We start from the raw sequence: 23,343 nt of genomic DNA, 5'->3' as shown, positions 1-23,343 counted from the left end.
TAAAGGCACAAAATGAATATTGATATTATTTCATACTTATCTGACCTTTCCTGTGTCATTGATTGTACTAAACTATTAAAAACTAAGAAACCAGCTGCTGTAGGCTGACACAGTAAACTGTCAGAGTTTATCACATAGCTACTAACCAGTCCTAAATTATTTCAGCTAGGACCTGGAGGCTTCCTGAATAACTTTATCACATTCTTATGTAATTCAACGCACATCAAATCTGTTATCATCTTCTCTCAAAATAGATATGAACAATCCTGAATTCCAAACATATTCTTTGGGCTTGTTAACACAGTCTATGCAGGGACCACAGAATCACAAAAGTCACCCTCTGTGTGTTGTTTGGTAGTAGGGGTACAGAGGCAGGCATTGGTTTTCTCTTAAATCGGCAACCTCTTTATCAGTTAATGTCAGCATAAAGGCTGATAAATACCTCACAGATTTTACTTCAGTTATCCAGGGGTTACAGGTGTCCTTCATACTCCGTTCTCCAGCAGCTTCAAGCAGAGTTTAGAGATCTACTCTTGAAGTTCCTTAGTGCAAACTCTGAGGCATAGTTTGCATATTCTGGGCCTCTCTGTATGTCTGGTACCTAAAAAGATGAGTAAACTACGGTGTATTCCAGTCTCTAGAATTTTGTGTAGTGGGATGTGTGGGTTGTTGGAAAAGGGTCTAGAAAATATTGTAAACTAAAAGTGCTCATATTTTGACAGCGATGATGATCATCAGAAGAATTTGTCAGTGACTTTTGTAATTTGTCATACAAAAGTCAAATTCAGTTGTGTTATCCTAAAAAAGAAAACCCTAGTTCGAACTATGGCTAGCACAAGTCACACAGAATCACAGAATGCCTCCTTCCATGATCTCTAAACTCTCCTCTTCCACTTGAGCTTACCCAGCAATTCCCTGTTTAACCACGCAGGTCAGCACTGTTTCCTGAGTTACGGTAGGTTCTTAACAATTCATAGTATGGTAACTTTGATTTTGCCTCAGTAATTTTGATTGCATGCTGAATTGATTCTAATGAAACATTACTAGTCCAGGTAGCCACTCAATATTAATTACTATAACCCTTGTATTCCTTACCCTTTGTATCTCCAGCCTCTGCATGAATCATTCTAACTCAAGGCTAACCTAATTTTCCTTTGTATATTTTGTCTATGCAGTAATTAATAAGGTGAACCTTGCCATCAAACCTGTTGAACTTGTCAAATCACTGTTACCTCAATAAAACATTTTGCAGCTTCTCCAGTTTCAATAGAAAATAGTATATTTTGAAGTAATTAGCACAGAGGGAGGAAGAATTAACTGCAATTATGGAAAAAAATTTGGTCTCATGTACACTTTGATTAATGCTTTTGGCCAGTAACAAAAATGTGCCTGTTTAAGATTGTAAAGGAAAAGAATGAGTCCTTGGGCTCCAGAAACCTGGTCTTGGGGTTGTGCTGTGTCAGAGCACAACACAGCTCAAGAAAAGACTCAGATGTCTCTGGAGAAGAGGGATGGAAGTAAAGGGGAATACAGCTGAGAACACCCCTTTCCTCGGCTCACCTACAAGGAAGAAAGATGTATTACCGTCATCAGGCACAGCGACTGGGGTCACAGAAACAGAGGCCTATGTAAGTTAAGATGTTTTAGTTTGGTTTTGTTGGCAGGTTTTGTTTTGGTTTGTTTATTTGGAGGGGGGTTGTTTTAATTTTGGGGTGGGGTTTTTCGTTGTCGTTGGGGTTTTTGTGTGTGTGTGTGTGTGTGTTAGGTTTTGTTTCATGTTTCTTTTGTTTTTATTTTTGTGGGGTTTTTGTTTGTTTTTCAGGTTTTGGTTTTGGTTTTGGTTGGGTTTTTTGTTTGGTTTTGGGGAGGCTTAGGGGGGCTTTTTTTTGCTTTACCTTGGCTTTCTTTGGTGGCTGCAAATAATTAACGTTTAAGTTGACTGTCCGTCCTGGTGAAGAGGTTGTTCCAAAAACATTCCATGTCAAAAATGATACAAAGGTTCTCCCATTCATTTTTTATCTCAGAAAACCTTGGGAAGCAATTCGGGATATATTTGCATTTAAAAACTAGAAAATAAGTAGTTTGTGTCTGAAAGGAGTATCAGAACAGCCTGGAGTTTTCATCACCAGTAGAATCCACAACCTTTTGGTACTTGTATGCCTACTTGCCTTACATGTAGATTTTGTTATTGAAAGGGTAATTGGAAAATGAAATAAATAATTCCTAAAATAAGAAGAGGGCACACATGGAGAATTATGGCTAAATTTGAACTTAAGATAGAGTAAGGGATCTTGCACTACCTTTCCACAGAATCTGAGCTATGAAGAAATGCTTGCATCTCTTGTATGCATCTCCTTTTCTTTTTGTAACAAGTAGCAGCCACTGCAACGTAAAACAATTTGAACACTCCGCATGGTAAAGTTTTCTTGCCTTGTGCTCTTGGGCTACAGCACGGTTAGCACATTAAGTCATCCCGCTTAGAAAACGGAACATGAATTACCATAGGAATGACATAGCCCCAATCATTCTACACATCAAAATATGTCTTTAAATAGGAACCCTTCCTCCTCCTGTCCTCCATCCACCAGCAGACTGGACTGACTGCATCACAGAAAAACCCGGGTACTTGGGCTCAGCTGAGCTGACTCAGGAAGCCCAGAGAATTTATCTGAATGAGTTCCACTCCCTACATGCAGGGGCTTTTAAACTCTGTCTTTTGAAATTGCTGGTAAAAATTCAATGGAAGACTTGAAATGGTCACGTGGGTGTAAGGCATAGCTAGCTCCTGGAGTTTTAGCCTTAACTGCTACTTATATGTCACACAAAAACTCATGGGGGGTGTGTGTTGTACTTCAGGCTTATAAGAGTGGCTTGTAATATGGCGTTTTTTGACAGAACAAGAAAATCAAACAATGAGGGTTTCTAAAATGTTGATAAAAACAGGCAGAGCTATGAACCCTTTTCAAAACACCTTGACAACAGACACGTATTTTACATTTTTTTCATTTTTACAGTATTTTCCACCTGAGAACATTTGCATGAAACACTGTGTTTCTCAGCAGGAAATGTTACAGGCTATAAACACCAGGGGACATCAGGAAGCTTCAGAAGAAACAAAGTTTGTTTATAGCACTTATCTGAACTAAATAATGTGGTTTCTCCTGCTTACCCTACGGGTTTATTTCCTGACAATGAACGAGTTAAAAAATTCTTTCATTGCTGAAAAACAAATCGCTTGTTTCTGGATTTTACATAGCCGGGGCCCTGCTCTGCCCTTCCTGGTGACAGCTGACCCTTTGCCATCTCCTTGCTGTTACCAGGTGCCTCTCGCAGTGCAGGGAGGTTGGAGGGCGCCGCAGAGCAGGGTAGCCCACTCTGCCTCCAACCCCCGCAACGCCCCCATCCCCTCTGCGTCGTCCTTCTCCGCCCAGCCCGGCCTCCTTCCCTACTTCTTTTCTCGAATCATCCCGTATTACACCGCATTCCCCCCTTCGACTCATCCGTAATGGACCCCGGCTTCGCTCCCTCCCCCCCACCGTGGAGGCACCAGTCCTTAAATCCCCGTCTCTGACACTGGCGCAGGGAGCAGGAAAATCTCTGCTTGCCACGGCTGGACCGACAAAGCCGGAGGGTTTCGTCTTCGCTGGAGAAACAAGGGCTCTTGGTGGGGACTGTCCGCTCCGTTATCCACCACCCGCTGCATTTATGCAGCGACGAGATAACTCGGCTTCAGCCTGAACTCTCCTCCATTAACCTTCACAAGATAAACTCGTGGGATTGAATCACACAGTAAAGCAAATAGGACTCGGAAGATATTAAAAGCCCTTTGAGTGTTTTTGTTATTTTTCTGCTCCCCTTGCTCAAGTAATTAAAAGCACAACAACCAAATAAACAAACAAAACCACCACCACTAACAACCACCAAATTCATACATAATTAATTAATTTGAATGTATAGCAAGTTCTTCAAGCCGGGTGCCATCCTGCAGCCCACCGTCCGAAACAGCTCATGGCCCCCTTTCCTCAAGCGGCATGGGTGAAGAGGGATTTGTACGGGCGACTGCCCCATCAGCAGCCAACCTGCGCGGGAGCGGTCCGGGAGTGAGACCCGCCGGGGGGCGGGGGATGTGCTGCCTTTTCCCAGGCAGCCCGGGGTGCCGTCTCGTCAGAGTTGCTAAGTGGTACCGTTCGCACGGGCTCAAGGAGGCAGATTTCTTTTTGTCTCTTGATCACAGGCGTTTTCACCTTCCTCTCCCATTCCACTGTTGCAAAACCGAGTTAATGATAAAGAAATAACCGGGAATCGGTTTGTGCCGCTTATGGGAGAGAGCTGGTGTTCACGCTCGCCTTGTTAAGAAATACATTCAAAACCAACCTGCCCACTTACCCCAGTTTTGATAAACCACATGCATTAATAATCTTCACGAAAGTATCTGGCTGTACAATGTACATCTAAGGCCTTGTGGCCCTTCTCAGTTTAGACATCACATAGCCCTGTCTTTTTTTAAGGCCTTGTTTCCCAGATCTATGATTTGAAACTGGAACTACCTAATGCTCAAATACATTCTGCAACAAGGAAATAAGAGGAATATCTACAAGACTAGCAATGGATACTGTATCTTCAGTACAACTGCATTTATACTGTTGATACCAAAGCATTCATTTATAAGAGAAAGAAATCCAAAAGATTATCCTCTTGGAAGTTTCTAGACTTAAGAAACAAAAATTTATTATAAATCCTCTTACGAAACATCAAGATGATGCACATGTACCTGAGGGGTTTCACAGAGCACATTTGCTACAATCCCCAGGGTTTCCAATATGCAGACGATAGTTTCGTTACATGGAAGAAAATAGAGAGGAGTAAATACTTTCCTTTCCTGTATATGAGTGAACGTAGTACCGACGTAATCTTAGGAAAGCTAAACTCAGTGAACACCAGGTTCACAAATGTATTAGCCCACATCTCTCTGTTTTCCCTGTACTGGATAGCAGAGACGGCAAAACTGTGGTCATGTTGAAAACCACTGCTGTTGCTCCAGTGTCACTGAGCTGATCATCAAGACTATGTCCACAGCCAGAGACTGCAAAAAAATAGCGCCAGAAAAGTCAAGCAGCTGGCAGCCTCTATGTTCACGAATTTGCAGAAAACTGTAAGGCTCAAAAAGCAGCAAGAAGCCTCTCTAAAGCAAGATGGAAAATTGGAAGTAAGAGCAACACCACCAAAGAAAAAAAGACTTTAAGGTAACACAGTGCCCTCCTTGAACAGCAGCAGCTCTTCTAAGAACCACTTGCCGTTTCCCAGAATGCAATGAGAAAACTCCGTGTACCTCATGGAGAAGAGGAGGCGATCCAGCCAGTAGTACAAAAAAACCACGACATTAAAATTGATAATGCCCTTTCCAGTGTAACACACTCGTCGTCACATTAGTCATTTCACCGACAACACTGGTAATGCTGCCTTGCCTGAAATCTTTCCCTAGTGCTCTACAGATTTAATAGAGATACGGAAAACCGGCGGCACTCTCTGATATGATAGTATGAAAACACAGCGAAAAATATAAATCAAGAAGGGGCCTGAGGTCGGGAACATACCTCCTCTCGAGAAAGAATTGAATCATGGTCGCTGCTGGGATAGCGTGATTATTTCAGGGCTTTTTTTCCCCCCCCCCGGTGTGTGCTTTAGTTCAGTCCCGCCACCTGCGCCCTTTATCTGACAGTTGGAAAACTGTTTCCACGCAGTCGCAACAGCGATCTGTTGGAATGATATGAAGTCTATAGTCTTAATAAATACTGCATGGAGCAACTAGAACAAAGCTAAGGTCTGCTTACAAGGAGGTAAAATGTTTACTCCAATGTAAAAAAAAGGTACTTGCAATATTAAAGACGTCCAGAATTTGAAAAAAGCATACAAATATTTTACTGAAAATAAAAAAGGAAGTTATATAAAAAAAAATAAACGGAATCCCTCAGTAAATAAAACTAAGATTTAACATACAAGATTAAATACTTCCAATATAATCTCTCAACAAAAAGCTCAGGCAGGCAAGAACGAAGAAGAGCATAGCTAAAGCAAACGCTTGAATAAAATCGGCTTACATGTATCTACCTACATTCACTAAAGAACTAAAACCACAGTGACTCAACTCTTTATGACCAATGTGGGTGGCTCTGAAAAGAGCCTTTTTTTAGCCTGTTTTCTCTCCTGATTAGTCTTCGATGAGTTTACTTGGCTTTAGCCTTGTGGCTGTCGGTCTTCTTGGGCAGCAGCACGGCCTGGATGTTGGGCAGCACCCCACCCTGCGCGATGGTCACCTTGCCCAGCAGCTTGTTGAGCTCCTCGTCGTTGCGGATAGCCAGCTGCAGGTGGCGGGGGATGATGCGCGTCTTCTTGTTGTCGCGGGCCGCGTTGCCCGCCAGCTCCAGGATCTCGGCCGTCAGGTACTCCAGCACAGCCGCCAGGTAGACCGGGGCGCCGGCGCCCACCCGCTCCGCGTAGTTGCCCTTGCGCAGCAGCCGGTGCACGCGGCCCACGGGGAACTGCAGCCCGGCCCGCGACGAGCGCGACTTGGCCTTGGCCCGCGCCTTCCCGCCCTGCTTCCCGCGGCCGGACATTACAGCAACCAACACCTACAACTGCAGACACTTCCTGTTGTGCCGGCCCCCTCACTTATATGCCGTTCGGGCGGATCGGAAGCGCCTTCTCTGATAGGCTGAAAAGGAGGAGTTGCATCGACAGCCAATAAGAATGAGAATTGAAAGATGCCCAATAGCAAAGCTTAGTGCGGCGTGACGACTTGACCTGCAACATTCAACCAATGGCGATGCGACGCTGTCCAGCCGTTGCTGCCTCAGCTTCGCTATAAAAGAGACCTCGGGGAACAGCGGCGTCAATTGGTGGTTGTGTGTGTGTTGTGCTGGAGGCGCGCTTTTCTTGCGATGCCTGAGCCGGCAAAGTCCGCCCCCGCGCCCAAGAAGGGCTCTAAGAAGGCGGTGACCAAGACACAGAAGAAGGGCGATAAGAAGCGCAAAAAGAGCCGAAAGGAGAGCTATTCTATCTACGTGTACAAGGTGCTGAAGCAGGTGCACCCCGACACGGGCATCTCGTCCAAGGCCATGGGCATCATGAACTCCTTCGTCAACGACATCTTCGAGCGCATCGCCGGCGAGGCGTCGCGCCTGGCGCACTACAACAAGCGCTCCACCATCACGTCGCGGGAGATCCAGACGGCCGTGCGGCTGCTGCTGCCCGGCGAGCTGGCCAAGCACGCCGTCTCCGAGGGCACCAAGGCTGTCACCAAGTACACCAGCTCCAAGTAAATCCATGTTTGTAAGTTTTTTTAACCCAAAGGCTCTTTTAAGAGCCACCCATCTCTTCATTAAAAGAGCTTTAATTTCTGTGGTTTATTTTGGTTGTATTGATACCATATTCTTTGTTTATTTTACGGTTCTCTGTCAGTAATCTGAAAGGCCTGGTTTATTTTCGTATTAAAAAATACAAGCCCTTTTTCTGCTCCCTACTTCTTGTGGTCGGTATACTTAGTTCTTTATAGCTTTCTCCGGTCTATTGAACTCAGTCTTCACTAGTGAATCTTCATGCTGCTCGTTGGGCATCTTCTTTGTGCTGCCAGCTTTCTGTGTGCTGTTTGAAGGCCAAAGTCTCTGGCACCTGAAGTGAAAGGGAAATTAGTTATGGTGTTTGCTCTCCACAACTCAGTCCGATTTCACCCCTGGTAAATTTTTTCTCCACGTTCTTACACCATGAATTTCTATATCTTCAGTTACAGGTGTATGCTAGTATAGATTAAAAGTGTCTTTGAGCATCTAATTACCAGGGAAACTTTTTAGCACTTTCTTTCCTTGATCTTCCCTATCTAGCAAAAAAGCATCTATTTAAAATGTATGCCTTGCAGGTTATTTAAGCTTTTCTTCTATTTTTTTCCTAAGGTTTCTAACACAAGACTTAATAGTTTCAGAACGGACTAACATTCAGATAAATAAAGTGTAATCGAGCGTTAACGGCTGCGATTTCTTCACTTCTGCTGTCACCGGTGGGCATTTCCGAAGCTTCTATCACTTTACGTTTTACAGCAACAGAACAAGAGCACTGAGTCGGAGACCTACGAAAAACTACAACAACCGATGAAAAAGTGGTCCCGAAGGACAGTATGCAGGCGAGACTTCAAGAAGTTAAATAGCTGCCGGAAAACACCGGTGACAAAGCCAGCTGAGTTCTTTTTATAGCAGCACAGGCAAGTGCACTAGAAGAAGCCCCACCTCCCAAGGTGTTACTGATTCAAACCGAAGAAACGGAGGCTGGCGAACTGTCAGCCCCGGATGATGTGCTCTTCGATCAGGGATACGATGGTAAGTGTTGCGGGGCTCCGGAGCGATGTGTGCTGTCTCGAGGAGATAAGCGACGCGATTCTCGACGCCGCGGAGCCGTATTCCCGGCTCTCTGTGTACCTGGGAGGAAAGTGATGTGGTTTCGCGTTGCTGGTATCGCTGGGCGCTGAGCGAAGTGTGATCCACCGATACAGAGCAATGGGAGTCTCTTCAGCGAACGAGGGAGTGTGTGTTTCCTTCGGCGACGAGCGATGCGTGTGTCGGGTGAGCAGCGCGATCTGTTGCCGCCAGGCACAGTGTGCCCTGTGTTTCGGCACTTGCAGGGCACTATATGTGTCGGGCCTTAAGGGTAATGTGGTTTGTGGGGCGCAGAAAGATGGCCGTGTCGTACAAAGGGGCTCTGTGTGTGCATGGTGGGGCGCCGAGCGAGGTGTGTGTCCCTCGGCACAGCGATATGTTTCGGGAAGGGGTGGGGCGGGCGACGACGACACGGTGCGATCTGTTTCGGGAAATGCAGAGCGATGTGACGGTCGTACACAGGGCGATGTGTTTGTGAGCCGGTGCAGTGACGGGAGTTTGTGCGAAGCGATGTGTGTTTCCTTCAGCACTGAACGATGCGTGTCGAGGAGGAGCGGCGCGATCTGTTGCCGCCGGCCGCAGAGCTCCCTCTGTTTCCGCACTTGCAGGGCACTGTGTGCGTCGGGGCTTAAGGTAGTGTGGTTTGTAGGGCGCAGAGCAGTGCCGGTGGCGTACGCAGGGCGAGGTGTGCGCGGGGCGCCGCACTGTGATGTTTCCATCGGGGAGTGAGAATCTAACGTGTGTTTTGGGGTCCATTGTCTTTTTCAGGAGCACAATGCGGTGTATGCTTCAGTGACAGTGCGATGTGTGTGTCGAAGACAGACTTTGTGGGTTTTTTTGTGCGCGTTCGCATATCACTTTATTGTAACCATTATAGAACGTTAAGGAAGTGAAGGATGTGTACACTGAATAAAGCAGTGTACTGAAACCCAACAGTGGTCTGTTGGGAGAAGCAGTCTCTGAGGTCATTGAAACAAGTGTTCCGTGTTCTGAGCACTTGGAAAGGGACATCAGGTCTTCCTTCTGCTGGTTGACGTGGGAATGAGTATGTCTTGCATTTCCTGATCATCTTTTACCCGTTTTATTTCTGGTTTATTCGGTCGAGCTTGTGCAAGCCGCCACATCACAGCGCCGAGACTATCTACGTAGTCGTGGATTTCCATGTTCCAGTTTGCCGAGCACGGTACCACTACGCTACCCGTTACCCGGCCTGCCGGAGACTTACTGGATGGTGGGACCCACCCCCACTCAGCCTGGGTAAAATGAGGTGGTCGAGAAGGTCTTCATTGTGATCAGGAGCTCAGCGGGTGCACCCAGCGTAAAGCCGCAGCTCGTTCCTCTCCGACCTCGGCACCACATCCCGTCGCACTGTGCTCCCGGCCCGGCCTTGTGACTAAGATATTAATTACACACACACATTCCTACAACGAATTTGTATTTGTCTCATCTGGCCATTTCTTTCCGGAAACATTTATGTTACAGGTTCAATTACCTTCTGTTCCTTATATCGGTGCTGGAAGCCCTTGAACGGAGCTGTCGTACCGGTGGGCCCCTTGTCGAGCTTCAGCCATAAGTGCGGCAATAGACGGGTTGTGCACTCTCCCAGCCGTGACCTCGAGCAGCTCCTCTTCCCAGCCGCCGCACTCCACCTCTCCTGTCGAGGGGGGACCGGCGTGGCGCCGGCAGCAATCCTGCCCTGCTTCTCTGCTCCGTACTGAGGCTCTGCCTTGGCTGGATGTCCAGGGAAAAGCGATTGTACATGGAAGTTTCCTAAGTGTGAGAACTGCTGAAGTAAAATCCGTATTTTATCCTGTACGGAAGTACTGGACTCCTCCCCGCCGCTTCCATTCCTTCCCTTGCTGGTGCTCAGACCTCTGGCAGATCTCACTCATACAGGAAATAGCAAAGAATGGAGAAACTGGGGAGGAGACCCTGAGGCGGCCAGACCTGAGTCACAGCAGGGCACCGACTGTCGGCCTGCTGCTTACACAACACCACCTCCCCCCGCGACCCTTCTCCTCTCCATTTCCCCACCCTGGTTCCTCCGCAATTTCCTCGAGCTTTAGGCCAGCACACTCCATCGCCTCTCCGAGCCCCTCGCACATGTACGGCCGTGGGAGGGAGGATCCGGCAGAGTCCGCAGCGAAGCGGCAGGGGTGGGGGTGGGAGGACGGTCGCGCAGCCCTTTTAGCGGTGTAGTCCGGCACTGCGCCCTTAAGCAGTCCAAACTCTCCTCCCACCCTACACAAAGGGCAGATTATCCGGGAGGAGTAGACCCCCTACATCCCCTTCCTTCAGTAGCACATACTCATGTGCATAGATTTGTCAGGGAAATCACCCCTCGCCTAATTAAGAGCTACACTTCAGTTATCACCGATTGTTTTTCTGTGCTGTCCTTTAGCTGTTTAAGAACAGCTTTCATATGGTCCCCTCAGAGTGGAACAGTTAGCAACACCGCTGAGAGTATCTTGGCATGAGGTGGGGATAAAGCTCCCCTTTGCAGTGGAGGGATGAAGTGCCTTCTCTCTTCAAAATAATAGCGACCATCACCGAGATCAACAAATATTTTACCAAGCAACACTTTCGCTTGCATACCATCTGTGCCCTTTGGAAAGTCGCATAGTTCCAGGACCTTATTTTTTTTTTTTTTTGAGATGAAGAGCATCTAAATTAAAGCCCTCTTCCCGTTGGATTTTTGCAGACGTGTCACTTCCGTACCATTTGTCGCCTGCTAAAATCTTCCCCCCCCCCCAATAGACACTGACGTGTATTGTGGATTGTTTGGGAAAGAAAGCTGAGTGCTATGGAAAAAGATAGTGAGAAACAACTGGAGTTAGCGTCAGAATGGACGGTTAAAAAACAAACGAACGAATTACCACCCAAACGGTACAAATCAATTTTCCTTTGGGAGTTACTTATCAAACTTCGCCTGGAAGCCGCAAGCGTAAGAAAATAAAAACATACGAGCCACAAAGGTTACTTCGGTGTCTTTCTAGACGGGAACCAAATTGCATGGAGAGCTGAAAAAAAGTAAGCTGAACTCGTTTCTCAGAGTGGATCAGTCAACCCGATGGTAAAGGAAATGGGAACATATGTAAGACAAAGAAAAAATTAGCACATGTGAAGACAGGGGATTTAGCACCCTTTTGTTCTTGCAAAGCACTATCTTTCCCGCAGGAACGGCCCACAGACATGTTAGGCCAGCTTTTGCCTCTCCTAACTTTTTGTGTGCTTTCAGATCTCGTGGAAGAACTGATTGCCTGAACACAGACTGACACATGAAAGGGAAGTTCCGGGCACCGGTTCCACGTGACAGAAAATCGGACCCTGGGCCGGCGATGTAGAGCAAAACATACGTTATTTATCATATTAACTGTGTACAGACAGATTTCATTGCAGCTCTGCTTCTACTTCTGCATCCAATCAGACTCTGTTCCCATAACGAAAACAACCTTCTTGTTGCTGGGACCTTCTTTCTTCCTTTCACTTTGCCAGACTTGAAGGTGACTTGTTTGAGGACTTCTGAAGAACTGCTGTGCTATGTGGCTGTGTTCTTGTTGGTGAGAGCTGCCCTGCTATCCCCCTCATCTCCCAGCTCACCTGCCCTTGTGGGGCACCCCCTCCTGCTGCTCTCCCCAAAACTTCATTGAACTTGTTCGTTCACCTAAGAATGTATTTACTGAAGTTAAATTAGGCAATATAAAACCTCCTACTCTTTCAAATAGCCATCATTTATACATCTGTCCACATATCATGTGTTAGTGATAGTAGCACAAATATAAGGTTTGAAGTAAAAATTCAACCACTTCCAAGCAGTTCCTGAGACATCAGCCTTCACTGTTGATGCTGCACTGATCACTTTTTCTGGCTCAATGTGCCATCACCTTCTCAAATACCTGGTGCTGGGATAATATTAGGCTCCCCTTGGTTTGCATAAAGATGACCTATTGCTGACTTGGAGTGGCAGTTCGATATTACATCTGCTTCTATGAATACTGACTGAAAAGTATCATAGGTGTCAGTAATAGTGGCCATTGGCCTGTTCTGTCTTCCTCCTTCCTTCTCCTATCCTTTTTCCCATCCACCTCACGCACCTGAACGTGCCTCCTGTCCATCATTACCCTTGTTCCAAGAAAGTTGCTACATATCAGAACTCTCCCATCTCCACTCCTCCTCCTAGGGAAGAACCATTTCTTCCTTACAGTATGCAAGCAATGCCTGTCATTATTGAACATGTAGCATCCACCTCTTCCCTGTCCTGATTTTGGATTTGTGGTGTTGGATTGTGGGTTTGAGCTGTAGCAACTCAAACAAGGAATGTGCTGAGCATCGCTATGGTTGGCCTAGACGGACAGCAGGAGCTTGTGGTGGGTATTCTTAAGTACCAGAGGAGACAGACTTTGTCCAGTTGAACAGAGAACAGTTACCATCCTCACTATCCTGTTTCAGCTGTTTGTGTGCAGTAAGGCACTAAAGACATGGACAAAGGAGAGAGCTAGTGGCAGAGGTGACATAGTGATACAAATGCGTGATATCCCGAGGAGAGAAAGACATCCCAGGGAACCTGCGAATCAAAGCTGAGCTGCATTGACCACCTGCCTCAAGTGCCTGTATGCCCTAGAAATAGTTGGCAGCATCCTGTAGGGAAACGCATGCTGGTTGTGGCCCCACACTTTCCTCTACAGTGTTCCTACTGACAGGTGGGGCAGCCAAGGTACTTATGAGCCAGGTGAAGAGAAGGAATAATCAAAAATCAGAGGTGTCACAGGTACATTTTGCTAATTTTGCCAATCTCATTCTGTGAATGAAATTCAGTTATTCCATGAACACTGGGCTGCATGCAGAGCAACGTTGTCAGAGCAGCTTCCAGAATAATCTGCAAGGCCTGTAACACATTTTTTTTTTACATTATTTTTGAGAGGTGGGGGGGGTGGCTGGAATCGGGATGAAACAGCACTTAGGGGCACTAGCAAACAACCAAAGTAGCTCCTGGGAGCAAAAATACCACCATGGCTTCCTGGGTATCACCTGGCAGGAGAGAAGTGCAAGCTCCTCAAAATGTCTGTGAAGGACCTATGGAGATCAGCTTTCTGGAATCTCAGATTTCTTTTCAGCACTCACCTGCTATGATCTACTTGTCATTTATCACAGCCTACAAGCTTAGATGTCTTCCACATCCTGAGGTACTGCAGCTGATTGCACTCTTCCCATCTTTGTAGAATTACTTTCTACCATCAACCATGGGTCTTCTGAGCCAAGGCACCAGACAGCTAGGAAGTGGCTCAGCCAACCAATAAGTTTCCACCTGCACTGTCTGCAGCTTGTAGGAGACTGTACAGGACAGTTCAGTTCTACAACAAGCTGTAGTTGTTACGTTTGTCACTTCTTATTTCACCCTGACAAAAAACAACCAAAAAAAACCAAAACCCAAAACAACAAAACAAAACCACCACCAAAAAACAGACTCACACTGCTGCAGGGGCCAGGCAGGAATCAAAACTAAAATTTTGTTCTCACCATCTTGAAATGCAAATGAAAACTTGGCCATGTGATGCAGCACCCTCGCTGAGGCTGTTTGTAGTATGGATGGTCTAGGAAAGCGACTGCCCCAGATGGCAGGCACAAAGTGTGCAGCAGCAAAGAAATGTCACATTCATGTGGCATTGAAATGCATCATTTCACGTGTTAATATTCCCCCCAAAAGATCTCACACATTTGCCTGAACAGTTAGAAATATTGAAATTAGTGATAGCCAGAGTTTCCATTATACACATGCTTCTGCCCTCCACCTTGTGTGCATTTATTCCAGACACAACGTATTTCATGTACCCTGTGACCCTCCCAGCTTACTAAAGGAATGATTTAGGTAGAAAGGAAAAATGATGACTGGCTACTTTCTCTCTACTTGAATTCACATTCCCTACTGGCAAAATTAGGCTTTTTACTAAACCATTAATACACATGTATACATTCATATGGTAAAGTAACATTTTCATATATATCACATCACATTGAAGCATTAAATACTAAACAAGAAACTTTATAATACACCTGCTTGCTTGATTGATCTCAACAGATTCTTGGAATTATCCCTTAACTGAGTGTGGAAGCTATTGAAAACTATGTGGTCTGGAATGATCCAGGAGCTATTTCACTCTTGCTTTTAACCAAAATAAAGCTTTAAAGTAATCTGAATATTTTTGCAATGAGATAATGTTAAGAAAAATGGAGAAATCTGTATCTATGGATACACTTGTAACAACTAAATCTTCTGCCTAATGCCTACCATACCACTGGTCATGGATTTATAATTTTAAGAGGTGACGGATCTATCTGGGGATTTTAAATCTATCTGAATACAAAAAAATCTTTTATCATGGGGAAGAGTCCTTTGCTGGAAACCGAACAGTATGCCTTTGTAACTCTGTTCCTATTGAGACATTAAGTTTTCTTACTCATGTATCAACATGTCATGGTTTAGAAAATCATGATAAATCAGTTTTTAAATGAAATCCATCATCCATGGACAAAAGGCATCTCCCAAATCATCCGAAGTCTGCAATTACATCAGATTTGCCTTGCTTTGAGTGACTCTGTGACTTTTTTTTATTTTCCTCTACCTAGAGCACCCATAAGTCAGTATGAATTTAGCTGGATCACATATATTAGGTATGAATGCTCAGCAGCACTGGCATCAGGAAAGGCTAGTTGCTCAAGAAAATATTGAAGACACTGTGCAGCCTTAAGCAGCCCAAGGTGAAAAACATATTAATGGTGCTTTGCACCTAATAGGCTTGATGCATGATCCTGATCATTTTGTTAAAAATATGCATACACATGCTACAGTCCTGCCACCTCAGCTGCATCTGTGAGATGGATGCCTCCATCTATCTTCCTGAGCAAATGCAAATTCCAGCACGGTTGTAGTTCACTTGGTGGGACAAATCACAAGACCGGACTGCTGCAATGGATAACTATAAACAGCTCAGAAGGGACCAGGAAGGAAGGAGAGGCGAGGGGGTGGTTTCTCTCTGTGTAAAAAAAAAAAAAAAAAAGATTTATTTTACAGAGCTGTCTTAGAAAAACGGTGATGAACAGTTGAGAGATTATGGGTAAAAATTAGAGGCCAAGCCAACAAAAGAAACCCCATGGTTGGTATTTACTACAGGCTACCCCATCAAGGGGAGGATGTTGACAAAGCTTTTTGCTTCAGCTACAGTCTCACTCTTTTAGGTTCTGATCCTGCTGGGGGACTTCAATCAACCTGACATCTGCTGGAAAAGTGGCACAGCAAGCTGTAAGCGGTCCAGGAGACTCCTGGAGCGTATTGAAGCTTTTTTTTTAATCCAGGTGAAAGACAGCCCAACCAGACGAGAAACACTACTGGACCTTGCTCACCAACATAAACTAATTGGAGGGGTCAAGATTGGTAGCAGTCTGGGCTGCAGCACAGGCCCGAGGGATATGGGCCAGGCAAAAAGTAAAGTCGAAACCTTTTTAGCAGAGTGAACCTTCAGATGTTCAAGAAACTAGTGGATGTGACTCCCTGGGAAACTGCCCTCAGGGATCAAGGAATAGAACAGGGCTGGCAGCTATTTAAGGACATTTTTCTTAGAGAAAAAGTGCTCTCAATTCCCATACATAAGAAATCAGGCAAGGAAGGCAGGAGATGAGCACGGCTGAGCAAGGACATTCTGGTCAAAATGAAGTGCAAGAAGGAAATGCATAAGCACTGGTGGCAGGGACAAGCATCCTGGGGAGAATACAGGGATGCTGTCCAGGTGTGTAGGGATGGGATCAGGAAAGCTAAGATCCATCTGGAGCTGAATTTGACAAGGGATCTGAAGAATAAAAAGGGCTTCTGCAGGTATGTTGATCAGAAAAGGAAGACTAAAGTTAACGTACTCTCCAGTAAATAAGACAGGAGAACTAGTGACAACTGACATGGAGAAGGCTGAGTTACTCAACAGTTTTTTTGCTTCACTTTTCACTGACGATCTCTTTTCCCACATCTCTCAAGTCCTTGAACCTCAAGCTAGGGACTAGGGGAACAAAGTCCCTTGCATCCTTGGAGAAGATCAGATCTGAGACCACCTGAGGAACCTGAAGATAAACAAGTCCATGGGACTCAGTAAGATGCATGTGAACCTCATGAAGTTCAACAAGAGAAAGTGAAAGGTCCTACACCTGGGTTGGGGCCATCTCCAATAGCAGTACAGTCTGGAGGTTGTGTTAATTTAGAGCAGCCCTGCAGAGAAGGACTTGGGGATACTGGTGGATGAAAAATTGGATATGAGCTGGCAATGTGCACTTGCAGCCCAGAAAGCCTGTCCTATCCTGGGCTGCACAAAAAGAAGCCTGGCCAGCAGGTTGAGGGAGGTGATTCTCCCCCTCTGCTCTCATGAGACTTACGTGGAGTATTGCAGCCATATCTGGAGTCCCCAAACACAATGAAGACATGGGCCTATTAGATTGACTCCAGAGGATGCCACAAAAATAATCAGAGGACTGGAACACCTCTGCTGTGAAGAAAGACAAAGAGAGTTGGGATTGTTCAGCCAGGAGAAGAGAAGGGTGTGGGGTGAAATTATTGTGACCTTTCAACATATAGAGGAGGCTTGTGAGAAAGATGGAGACTTTTTTACCAAGGCCTGTAGTGGCAGGATTAGAAGCAACAGTTTAAACTGAAAGAGGGTAGATTTAATTTGGACATATGGAAGAATATTTTTATGATGATGGTGGTGGGAAAGTAGACCAAGTTGCCCAGAGACGTTGTGGATGCACCGTCATCGGAAGTGTTCAAGGTCAGGCTGGATGGGGCTTTGAGCAACCTGATCTAGTGGAAGATATCCAGGGAGGCTAGACTAGATCTTTTCCAACCCAAACCACTCTATGATTCTACAGTTATTCAGGCTCAGAAAAGGACCTTCATGAAAGCATTTATCCAACACCAGAGTAGGATAAAAATGAGTCCTTGTATCTCTGCCTAAAGTTCTGAAAAATTTCTGTCACATCCAAATATTGCGGTTCACTGTGAGCACTACTTTCTACCTTTTCAAAAATCACTTTTATTTTTATAAATGTTCTGTTTGCTTGGCTATTTTTTTCAAGGACATGCAGGCAGTGGAAGTAATTCTGTCTTTTACTGAATACGTCATTTTACAAAGCTTCGTATCAGAGAAATAAAGGTTAAGATAATATTTGAAATAAGACTTTTTTTAATAAGGTTGCCCACTAAATTAAAGGAACTAAAGGACACTTGAAAAAATATTTCTTCCTTTCCTCCACCTGATAACTTTTGCAAGATTTCTTTGCATTTTCTCCTTTGCTGAGTCTAAAAATATCTATGATCGTAAAAAACAAAATTTAGAAGTCCAGATATGTGGTCAAAATATTGGCGCACCAGAAAAAGAAACTTTTAGAAGAGCATATAAACTGTTCTAGGACTCTGCTGCTACATCAGGTGTTTGAAGAAGGATAGAGGCCTAGCCTAAACCTAGGAAAATGCATTTGCAGAGGATCAAAATACTTTACAGGTAAAGCTACCAGGGGTCTGACTCTGATAGGAGTGAATAGAAGGGCATAAGATACAGCATTTGAAGGAAATATGTATGCTACAGAACTAACACACATAAATTTCTCCTCAATGGTATGTGTCCTTCCGAACAGGTTCACTTTGTGACAACGTAATTCACAAACCACAATCCACAGCGGGGTCAGCAGGTGAAACCACCATGAAATTTAGCATCAGTACAGGCATTGGCTCCAAATCCACATGATCTTCTGTTTTTATACTCTCACATGTGATGTTATTCTGCAGTTTGTCTTCCCTAGACAAAAACCCCTCTGAAATGCTACCACATCTCTTGGGAGTTTCTCACACTGTAGGCGCACCTTAGTCGTGGTAAACGAGCACCACTAACAAGCTGTTAAAACTGGCCCTCCATCGCCAAAACTCCACAAGATGGTGTGTGAAATTACATTGCCAAAATAGAAAGTGAAAGAAGCTGAAGGACTGCATTGTCAATCATACCATGTAATCGTCAGGGTCTCCTATTCTTTCCCACATTGTACTACATATTTTGGCACACGATGCTATGCTAACTCATCTCAAGAAAAAATCATCATATGTATGTTCATTTATTCCACATCAGAAAACTCATGGGTTGGAAAAAGCCATGCCCAGGTTTATCTTGGCACTTCTGAGGATAAAAGTGTTTGATTAAGCATCTTGATTTATGTCACTTTATTAAAGAAATATCTGCAGCCTTTTCATAAAGAAAACATGAACTTCCCCCCCCCCAACTGCTGATTCTGGCTGACAAAATGCCTGAAGTACAGTGTAAAAACAAACACAATAAATAAATAAATAAATAAATAATTTTAAAAGCTATCTTAAAATAAAAACATACATGAATGTGTTTACCTATTTTGCTTAATCAAAAAGAAGTACTTTGGAGAAGAAATGGGAATATAGTTCATTAAATTATTCATACAAAGATGCAGAAAACTGCAGGAAACACTGAAAGAACTTCTATACGTTCTTATGAGACATGGAAAGTACCTGCTGATTTAAGAGAGATGTTTTTCACATTAACTTTTCCCGTGAAAACCGTCTTTCTTTTACTTTTTATCAGCTCTGAGTAGAGCTAAGTAGGGCAGTTATGTCGAAAGGTTTCATTATTTTTAAGAGATGAAGCCGTACTTTGTGAAACAACTTGTAACCCAGATACAGAGCTGAGCAGTTACTTTGTGTTACTTGTGTCTTTTCAAAGCTAATTTACGCCAAGAAAATGTATCGAGTTTACCTCCATTTTGGGCTACCGTGATGAAAATCCGTCTCAGGAAGATAAATCCGCTGCCTCTGTGACAGTGCTGTCAGAAGGAAAATTTTAATTCAAAGAGAAAAATAAAAATCTCACCGTCCAGCGCTGCGTGCAATCCCCAAACTCGGGGATTATTGACTTGCGTGAGATTCATTTTAAGTCTCAGCCAAAAGAGATGCCGAAAGTCAAAAATACCTTCTGTCTCTAGCAACACTGCTAAGAAATGGGGTGCCGTCGTTACGTTTTTTTAACAAAAACCGCACTTTTTTGAGGAGGAAGAAACACAAGACAAACGGGAGAGCGCCGACAGACGGGGCGGGGCGGGCTCAGGAACCCACCAATCAGCGCCCGCAGCGCTGCTATAAAGGGGGCGCCGCCGCCAGCGCTGCAGTGTCTGCGATTGTGTTCGCGCAGCGATATGTCTGAGACCGCTCCTGCTCCCGCTGCCGAGGCAGCGCCCGCGGCTGCTCCGGCCCCCGCTGCCAAAGCTGCTGCTAAAAAGCCGAAGAAAGCGGCGGGCGGCTCCAGAGCCCGCAAGCCCGCGGGCCCCAGCGTCACCGAGCTGATCACCAAGGCCGTGTCCGCCTCCACGGAGCGCAAGGGGCTCTCGCTCGCCGCGCTCAAGAAGGCGCTGGCCGCCGGCGGTTACGATGTGGAGAAGAACAACAGCCGCATCAAACTGGGACTTAAGAGCCTTGTCAGCAAGGGCACCCTGGTGCAGACCAAGGGTACCGGCGCTTCTGGTTCTTTCCGCCTTAGTAAGAAGCCTGGAGAAGTGAAGGAAAAACCTCTCAAAAAGCGGGCAGCTGCGGCCAAGCCTAAGAAGCCTGCGGCTAAAAAACCTGCCAGCGCTGCTAAGAAGCCCAAAAAGGTGGTGACAGCGAAGAAGAGCCCTAAAAAAGCCAAGAAGCCGGCGGCTGCTGCGGCCAAGAAAGCGGCCAAAAGTCCTAAGAAGGTGACTAAGGCTGCCAAGCCCAAAAAAGCGGTGGCAGCGAAGAGCCCGGCCAAGGCGCAGACGGCAAAGCCCAAAGCAGCCAAGCCCAAGGCGGCCAAACCCAAAGCAGCCAAGCCCAAGAAGGCAGCGGCCAAGAAGAAGTAACCCCTGTGGAAGAAAACTCTTGCTCCGCGCTTAAACCCAACGGCTCTTTTAAGAGCCACCCACATTTTCTCAAAAAAAAGCTGAAATTACAAATGTTTTTATATCTTGGGTGAACAGTGGAAACGGGGTTTACATCTTTTGGGTGTACTCCATATCGAATCTTATAAAGCGGGGCCTGTGACTGTGAGAAACTTTACCATCTCTCGAACAGCCCTAGGTGCTGCTGTAATCACTACTTAGATGCAACACTGGGGTGATCGTTCGCGCCTTTGAGGATGGACATTGCTTCAGGCTACTTAAGTACTTAAAGACCTAGATGTAGTTTCATTGTTTTTAAACGGTCTTCTAGCTGGTACTTAACTCTTTCTTCTCCGCATCTGTGTGACTACGTGAAAGGGAAGCGGAACGAAGGGGCGAGGATGATTTTCGCTTACCTCTCTATTGTTGACTTCAGATGTAAGGTAGGATTGGACAGAGGAATTTTTTTTCCTGCATATGTACCACGAACTCTGGGATTCACCTCATGAAACACCTTAGATTCTAAGAGTTAATCTTACCTGCACATAAAAAACATACATTTAAAAACTCATAGCATTAGAAAACTAGAATTCTATTCATATAATACTCGTTTTTAATAAGAAAGGCAGCATCGTGGCTCTTTCTCTACGCATTTTCAATTCCAATTAAAGCAATTTAGCTCTTCAGTGATAATGTGGGTGGCTCTTAAAAGAGCCTTTGGGTCTTTCTAGGAAAAGCTTCCTGGGCGTTATTCCTCGGTGTTCACTTGGCTTTAGCCTTGTGGCTGTCGGTCTTCTTGGGCAGCAGCACGGCCTGGATGTTGGGCAGCACCCCACCCTGCGCGATGGTCACCTTGCCCAGCAGCTTGTTGAGCTCCTCGTCGTTGCGGATGGCCAGCTGCAGGTGGCGGGGGATGATGCGCGTCTTCTTGTTGTCGCGGGCCGCGTTGCCCGCCAGCTCCAGGATCTCGGCCGTCAGGTACTCCAGCACGGCCGCCAGGTAGACCGGGGCGCCGGCGCCCACCCGCTCCGCGTAGTTGCCCTTGCGCAGCAGCCGGTGCACGCGGCCCACGGGGAACTGCAGCCCGGCCCGCGACGAGCGCGACTTGGCCTTGGCCCGCGCCTTCCCGCCCTGCTTCCCGCGGCCGGACATCGTAGCCACTCAACACACTAAACAGAAGAAAGCTCCACAAAAAACAAGCTACCCTACAGCGTGCCGGCACGCCCGCTTATATCTGGCTCGGGCGGATCGGAAGCGCCTTCTCTGATAGGCTGAGAAGGAGGAGTTATATCCATAGCCAATGAGAATGAGAATCCACAGTTGTCCAATAGCAAAGCTTAGTGCGGCGTGACGAAATGAAATAGAATTCCTAACCAATGGCGGTGAGAAGCTGTCGGGTCGTTGCTTGGTCACCGCCTCTATAAAAACGACTCGCGCTGGGGAAACGTCATTTCTTCGGTTTGTTTGTGTGGGTTTGCTGTTAGCGATAGGGTTGTGTCTGTTGTGATGCCTGAGCCGGCAAAGTCCGCCCCTGCGCCCAAGAAGGGCTCCAAGAAAGCGGTGACCAAGACGCAGAAGAAGGGCGACAAAAAAAGGCGTAAGAGCCGCAAGGAGAGCTACTCCATCTACGTGTACAAGGTGCTGAAGCAGGTGCACCCCGACACGGGCATCTCGTCCAAGGCCATGGGCATCATGAACTCCTTCGTCAACGACATCTTCGAGCGCATCGCCGGCGAGGCGTCGCGCCTGGCGCACTACAACAAGCGCTCCACCATCACGTCGCGGGAGATCCAGACGGCCGTGCGGCTGCTGCTGCCCGGCGAGCTGGCCAAGCACGCCGTCTCCGAGGGCACCAAGGCTGTCACCAAGTACACCAGCTCCAAGTAGAGCGTCCCAGATCGTCGGTTTTAACCCAAAGGCTCTTTTAAGAGCCACCCACTGTTTCAAGAAAAGAGCTGATGCTGTGGCAACTTGTTCTTAGTTGTTCTGGGCTCTTCTCGGAAGAGTAATAAATGTGAAAGTATTGCTGATTGTAAGGAGCCCGAGATGTATGCGTTCAGCGGGAAACAATGCGTTCCGCATTTTCCTCAGAGGGGAGAATGCTCACGATGCACTGAAAATACCTCAGGAGTCTCTCACTTTCCTGGCCGTCTTGGGTGGGGTTTAACAGTAAACGAACGATGGAGGTGTTCTTAAATGCCCGAAACAAGTGTGTTCTGGAGAGCCGGTAGTACTTCCTTTTTTTTTTTTTTTTTTTTTTTTTTTTTAATGAAAAGCTCCGGGCTGTATCCCCGCACCGTTAGCATTCTCGCGGGCGACCGGGGGAAGAAAATGGGAGCTCTTCACGGCGTTCTCATCCCTGAACCGCGCCACCCCGCCTGTGGGGCCGAGCACAGCCTACCCACCCCCCAGCGCTCTCCCCGGCTCTCGCCCACTTCTGCCTTCACCGCTCTGTTCCCCCACGCGCCGTAAATCCCGCAGCCGGCGGGAGCGGGGAGCGGGCGGACCCGGAAACGCGCAGCTGCCGCGCTCAGTCCGACCTGATTGAGAACTGCACGGCGCTCCCCCGCAGCCGGGACCGGCACGGCGCGGCTGCCGAGAGCGCGGTGATTGGTCGCGGAGGCTCTCGCGGTTCGGAGCGCATCGCCGCCTCACCCAGTCGCGCTACGCCGAAGAGAGTCGGACCTTCCACCGGGTCGGGAGAGTAGCCTGGAAACGTCACCCTTACGCGAAAAGCTGGCTGGCATCCGCGCCTACAGCGTCCCTGCTGGGGCCCTGAACCGAACGCGGTTACCGAACGGGAGCAAACAGCGAGCTCTCTCGAGAGACGGAGGCTGCCAAGCGAAGGAGCTTTAGCCGACAGTCCCGATGCCAAGGGAGGGCGGGGGCAGTGTGGGGGACCGGGTGGAGAAGAGGCTGAGCCCCAGGCGTGGACGACAGGACCTGCTACACCGGTCACCTGCGGTGGTTCCCGACA

General features: G+C 46.7%; 5 protein-coding genes across 5 annotated transcripts; 3 read left to right on the top strand and 2 right to left on the bottom strand.

Annotated features, from left to right (window-relative positions):
* Window positions 1–5,966: 5,966 nt before the first annotated feature.
* Window positions 5,967–6,625, bottom strand: LOC136003064 (histone H2A-IV). Its single transcript, XM_065658354.1, has one exon. The coding sequence runs from the start codon at window positions 6,612–6,614 to the stop codon at window positions 6,225–6,227; it is 390 nt and encodes a 129-aa protein (XP_065514426.1). The 5' UTR covers window positions 6,615–6,625; the 3' UTR covers window positions 5,967–6,224.
* A 301-nt stretch (window positions 6,626–6,926) lies between these two features.
* Window positions 6,927–8,138, top strand: LOC136003081 (histone H2B 1/2/3/4/6). The gene is made up of 2 exons (XM_065658371.1): window positions 6,927–7,329; window positions 8,091–8,138. The coding sequence occupies exon 1, from the start codon at window positions 6,939–6,941 to the stop codon at window positions 7,317–7,319; it is 381 nt and encodes a 126-aa protein (XP_065514443.1). The 5' UTR covers window positions 6,927–6,938; the 3' UTR covers window positions 7,320–7,329; window positions 8,091–8,138.
* An 11,519-nt stretch (window positions 8,139–19,657) lies between these two features.
* On the top strand, window positions 19,658–20,357 carry LOC136003045 (histone H1.11L). The gene has a single exon (XM_065658330.1). It carries the CDS (start codon window positions 19,668–19,670, stop codon window positions 20,346–20,348), a length of 681 nt encoding a protein of 226 aa, XP_065514402.1. The 5' UTR covers window positions 19,658–19,667; the 3' UTR covers window positions 20,349–20,357.
* Window positions 20,358–20,978: 621 nt separating this feature from the next.
* Window positions 20,979–21,518, bottom strand: LOC136003059 (histone H2A-IV). The gene has a single exon (XM_065658348.1). It carries the CDS (start codon window positions 21,516–21,518, stop codon window positions 21,129–21,131), a length of 390 nt encoding a protein of 129 aa, XP_065514420.1. The 3' UTR covers window positions 20,979–21,128.
* A 324-nt stretch (window positions 21,519–21,842) lies between these two features.
* LOC136003067 (histone H2B 5) lies at window positions 21,843–22,402 on the top strand. Its single transcript, XM_065658357.1, has one exon. It carries the CDS (start codon window positions 21,873–21,875, stop codon window positions 22,251–22,253), a length of 381 nt encoding a protein of 126 aa, XP_065514429.1. The 5' UTR covers window positions 21,843–21,872; the 3' UTR covers window positions 22,254–22,402.
* The last annotated feature ends 941 nt before the right edge of the window (window positions 22,403–23,343 follow it).

This window comes from Caloenas nicobarica, chromosome 1 (assembly GCF_036013445.1).
Source record: "Caloenas nicobarica isolate bCalNic1 chromosome 1, bCalNic1.hap1, whole genome shotgun sequence".
In the NCBI taxonomy this organism is placed as follows: domain Eukaryota; kingdom Metazoa; phylum Chordata; class Aves; order Columbiformes; family Columbidae; genus Caloenas; species Caloenas nicobarica.
This window is presented reverse-complemented; position numbering and strand designations above follow the sequence as displayed.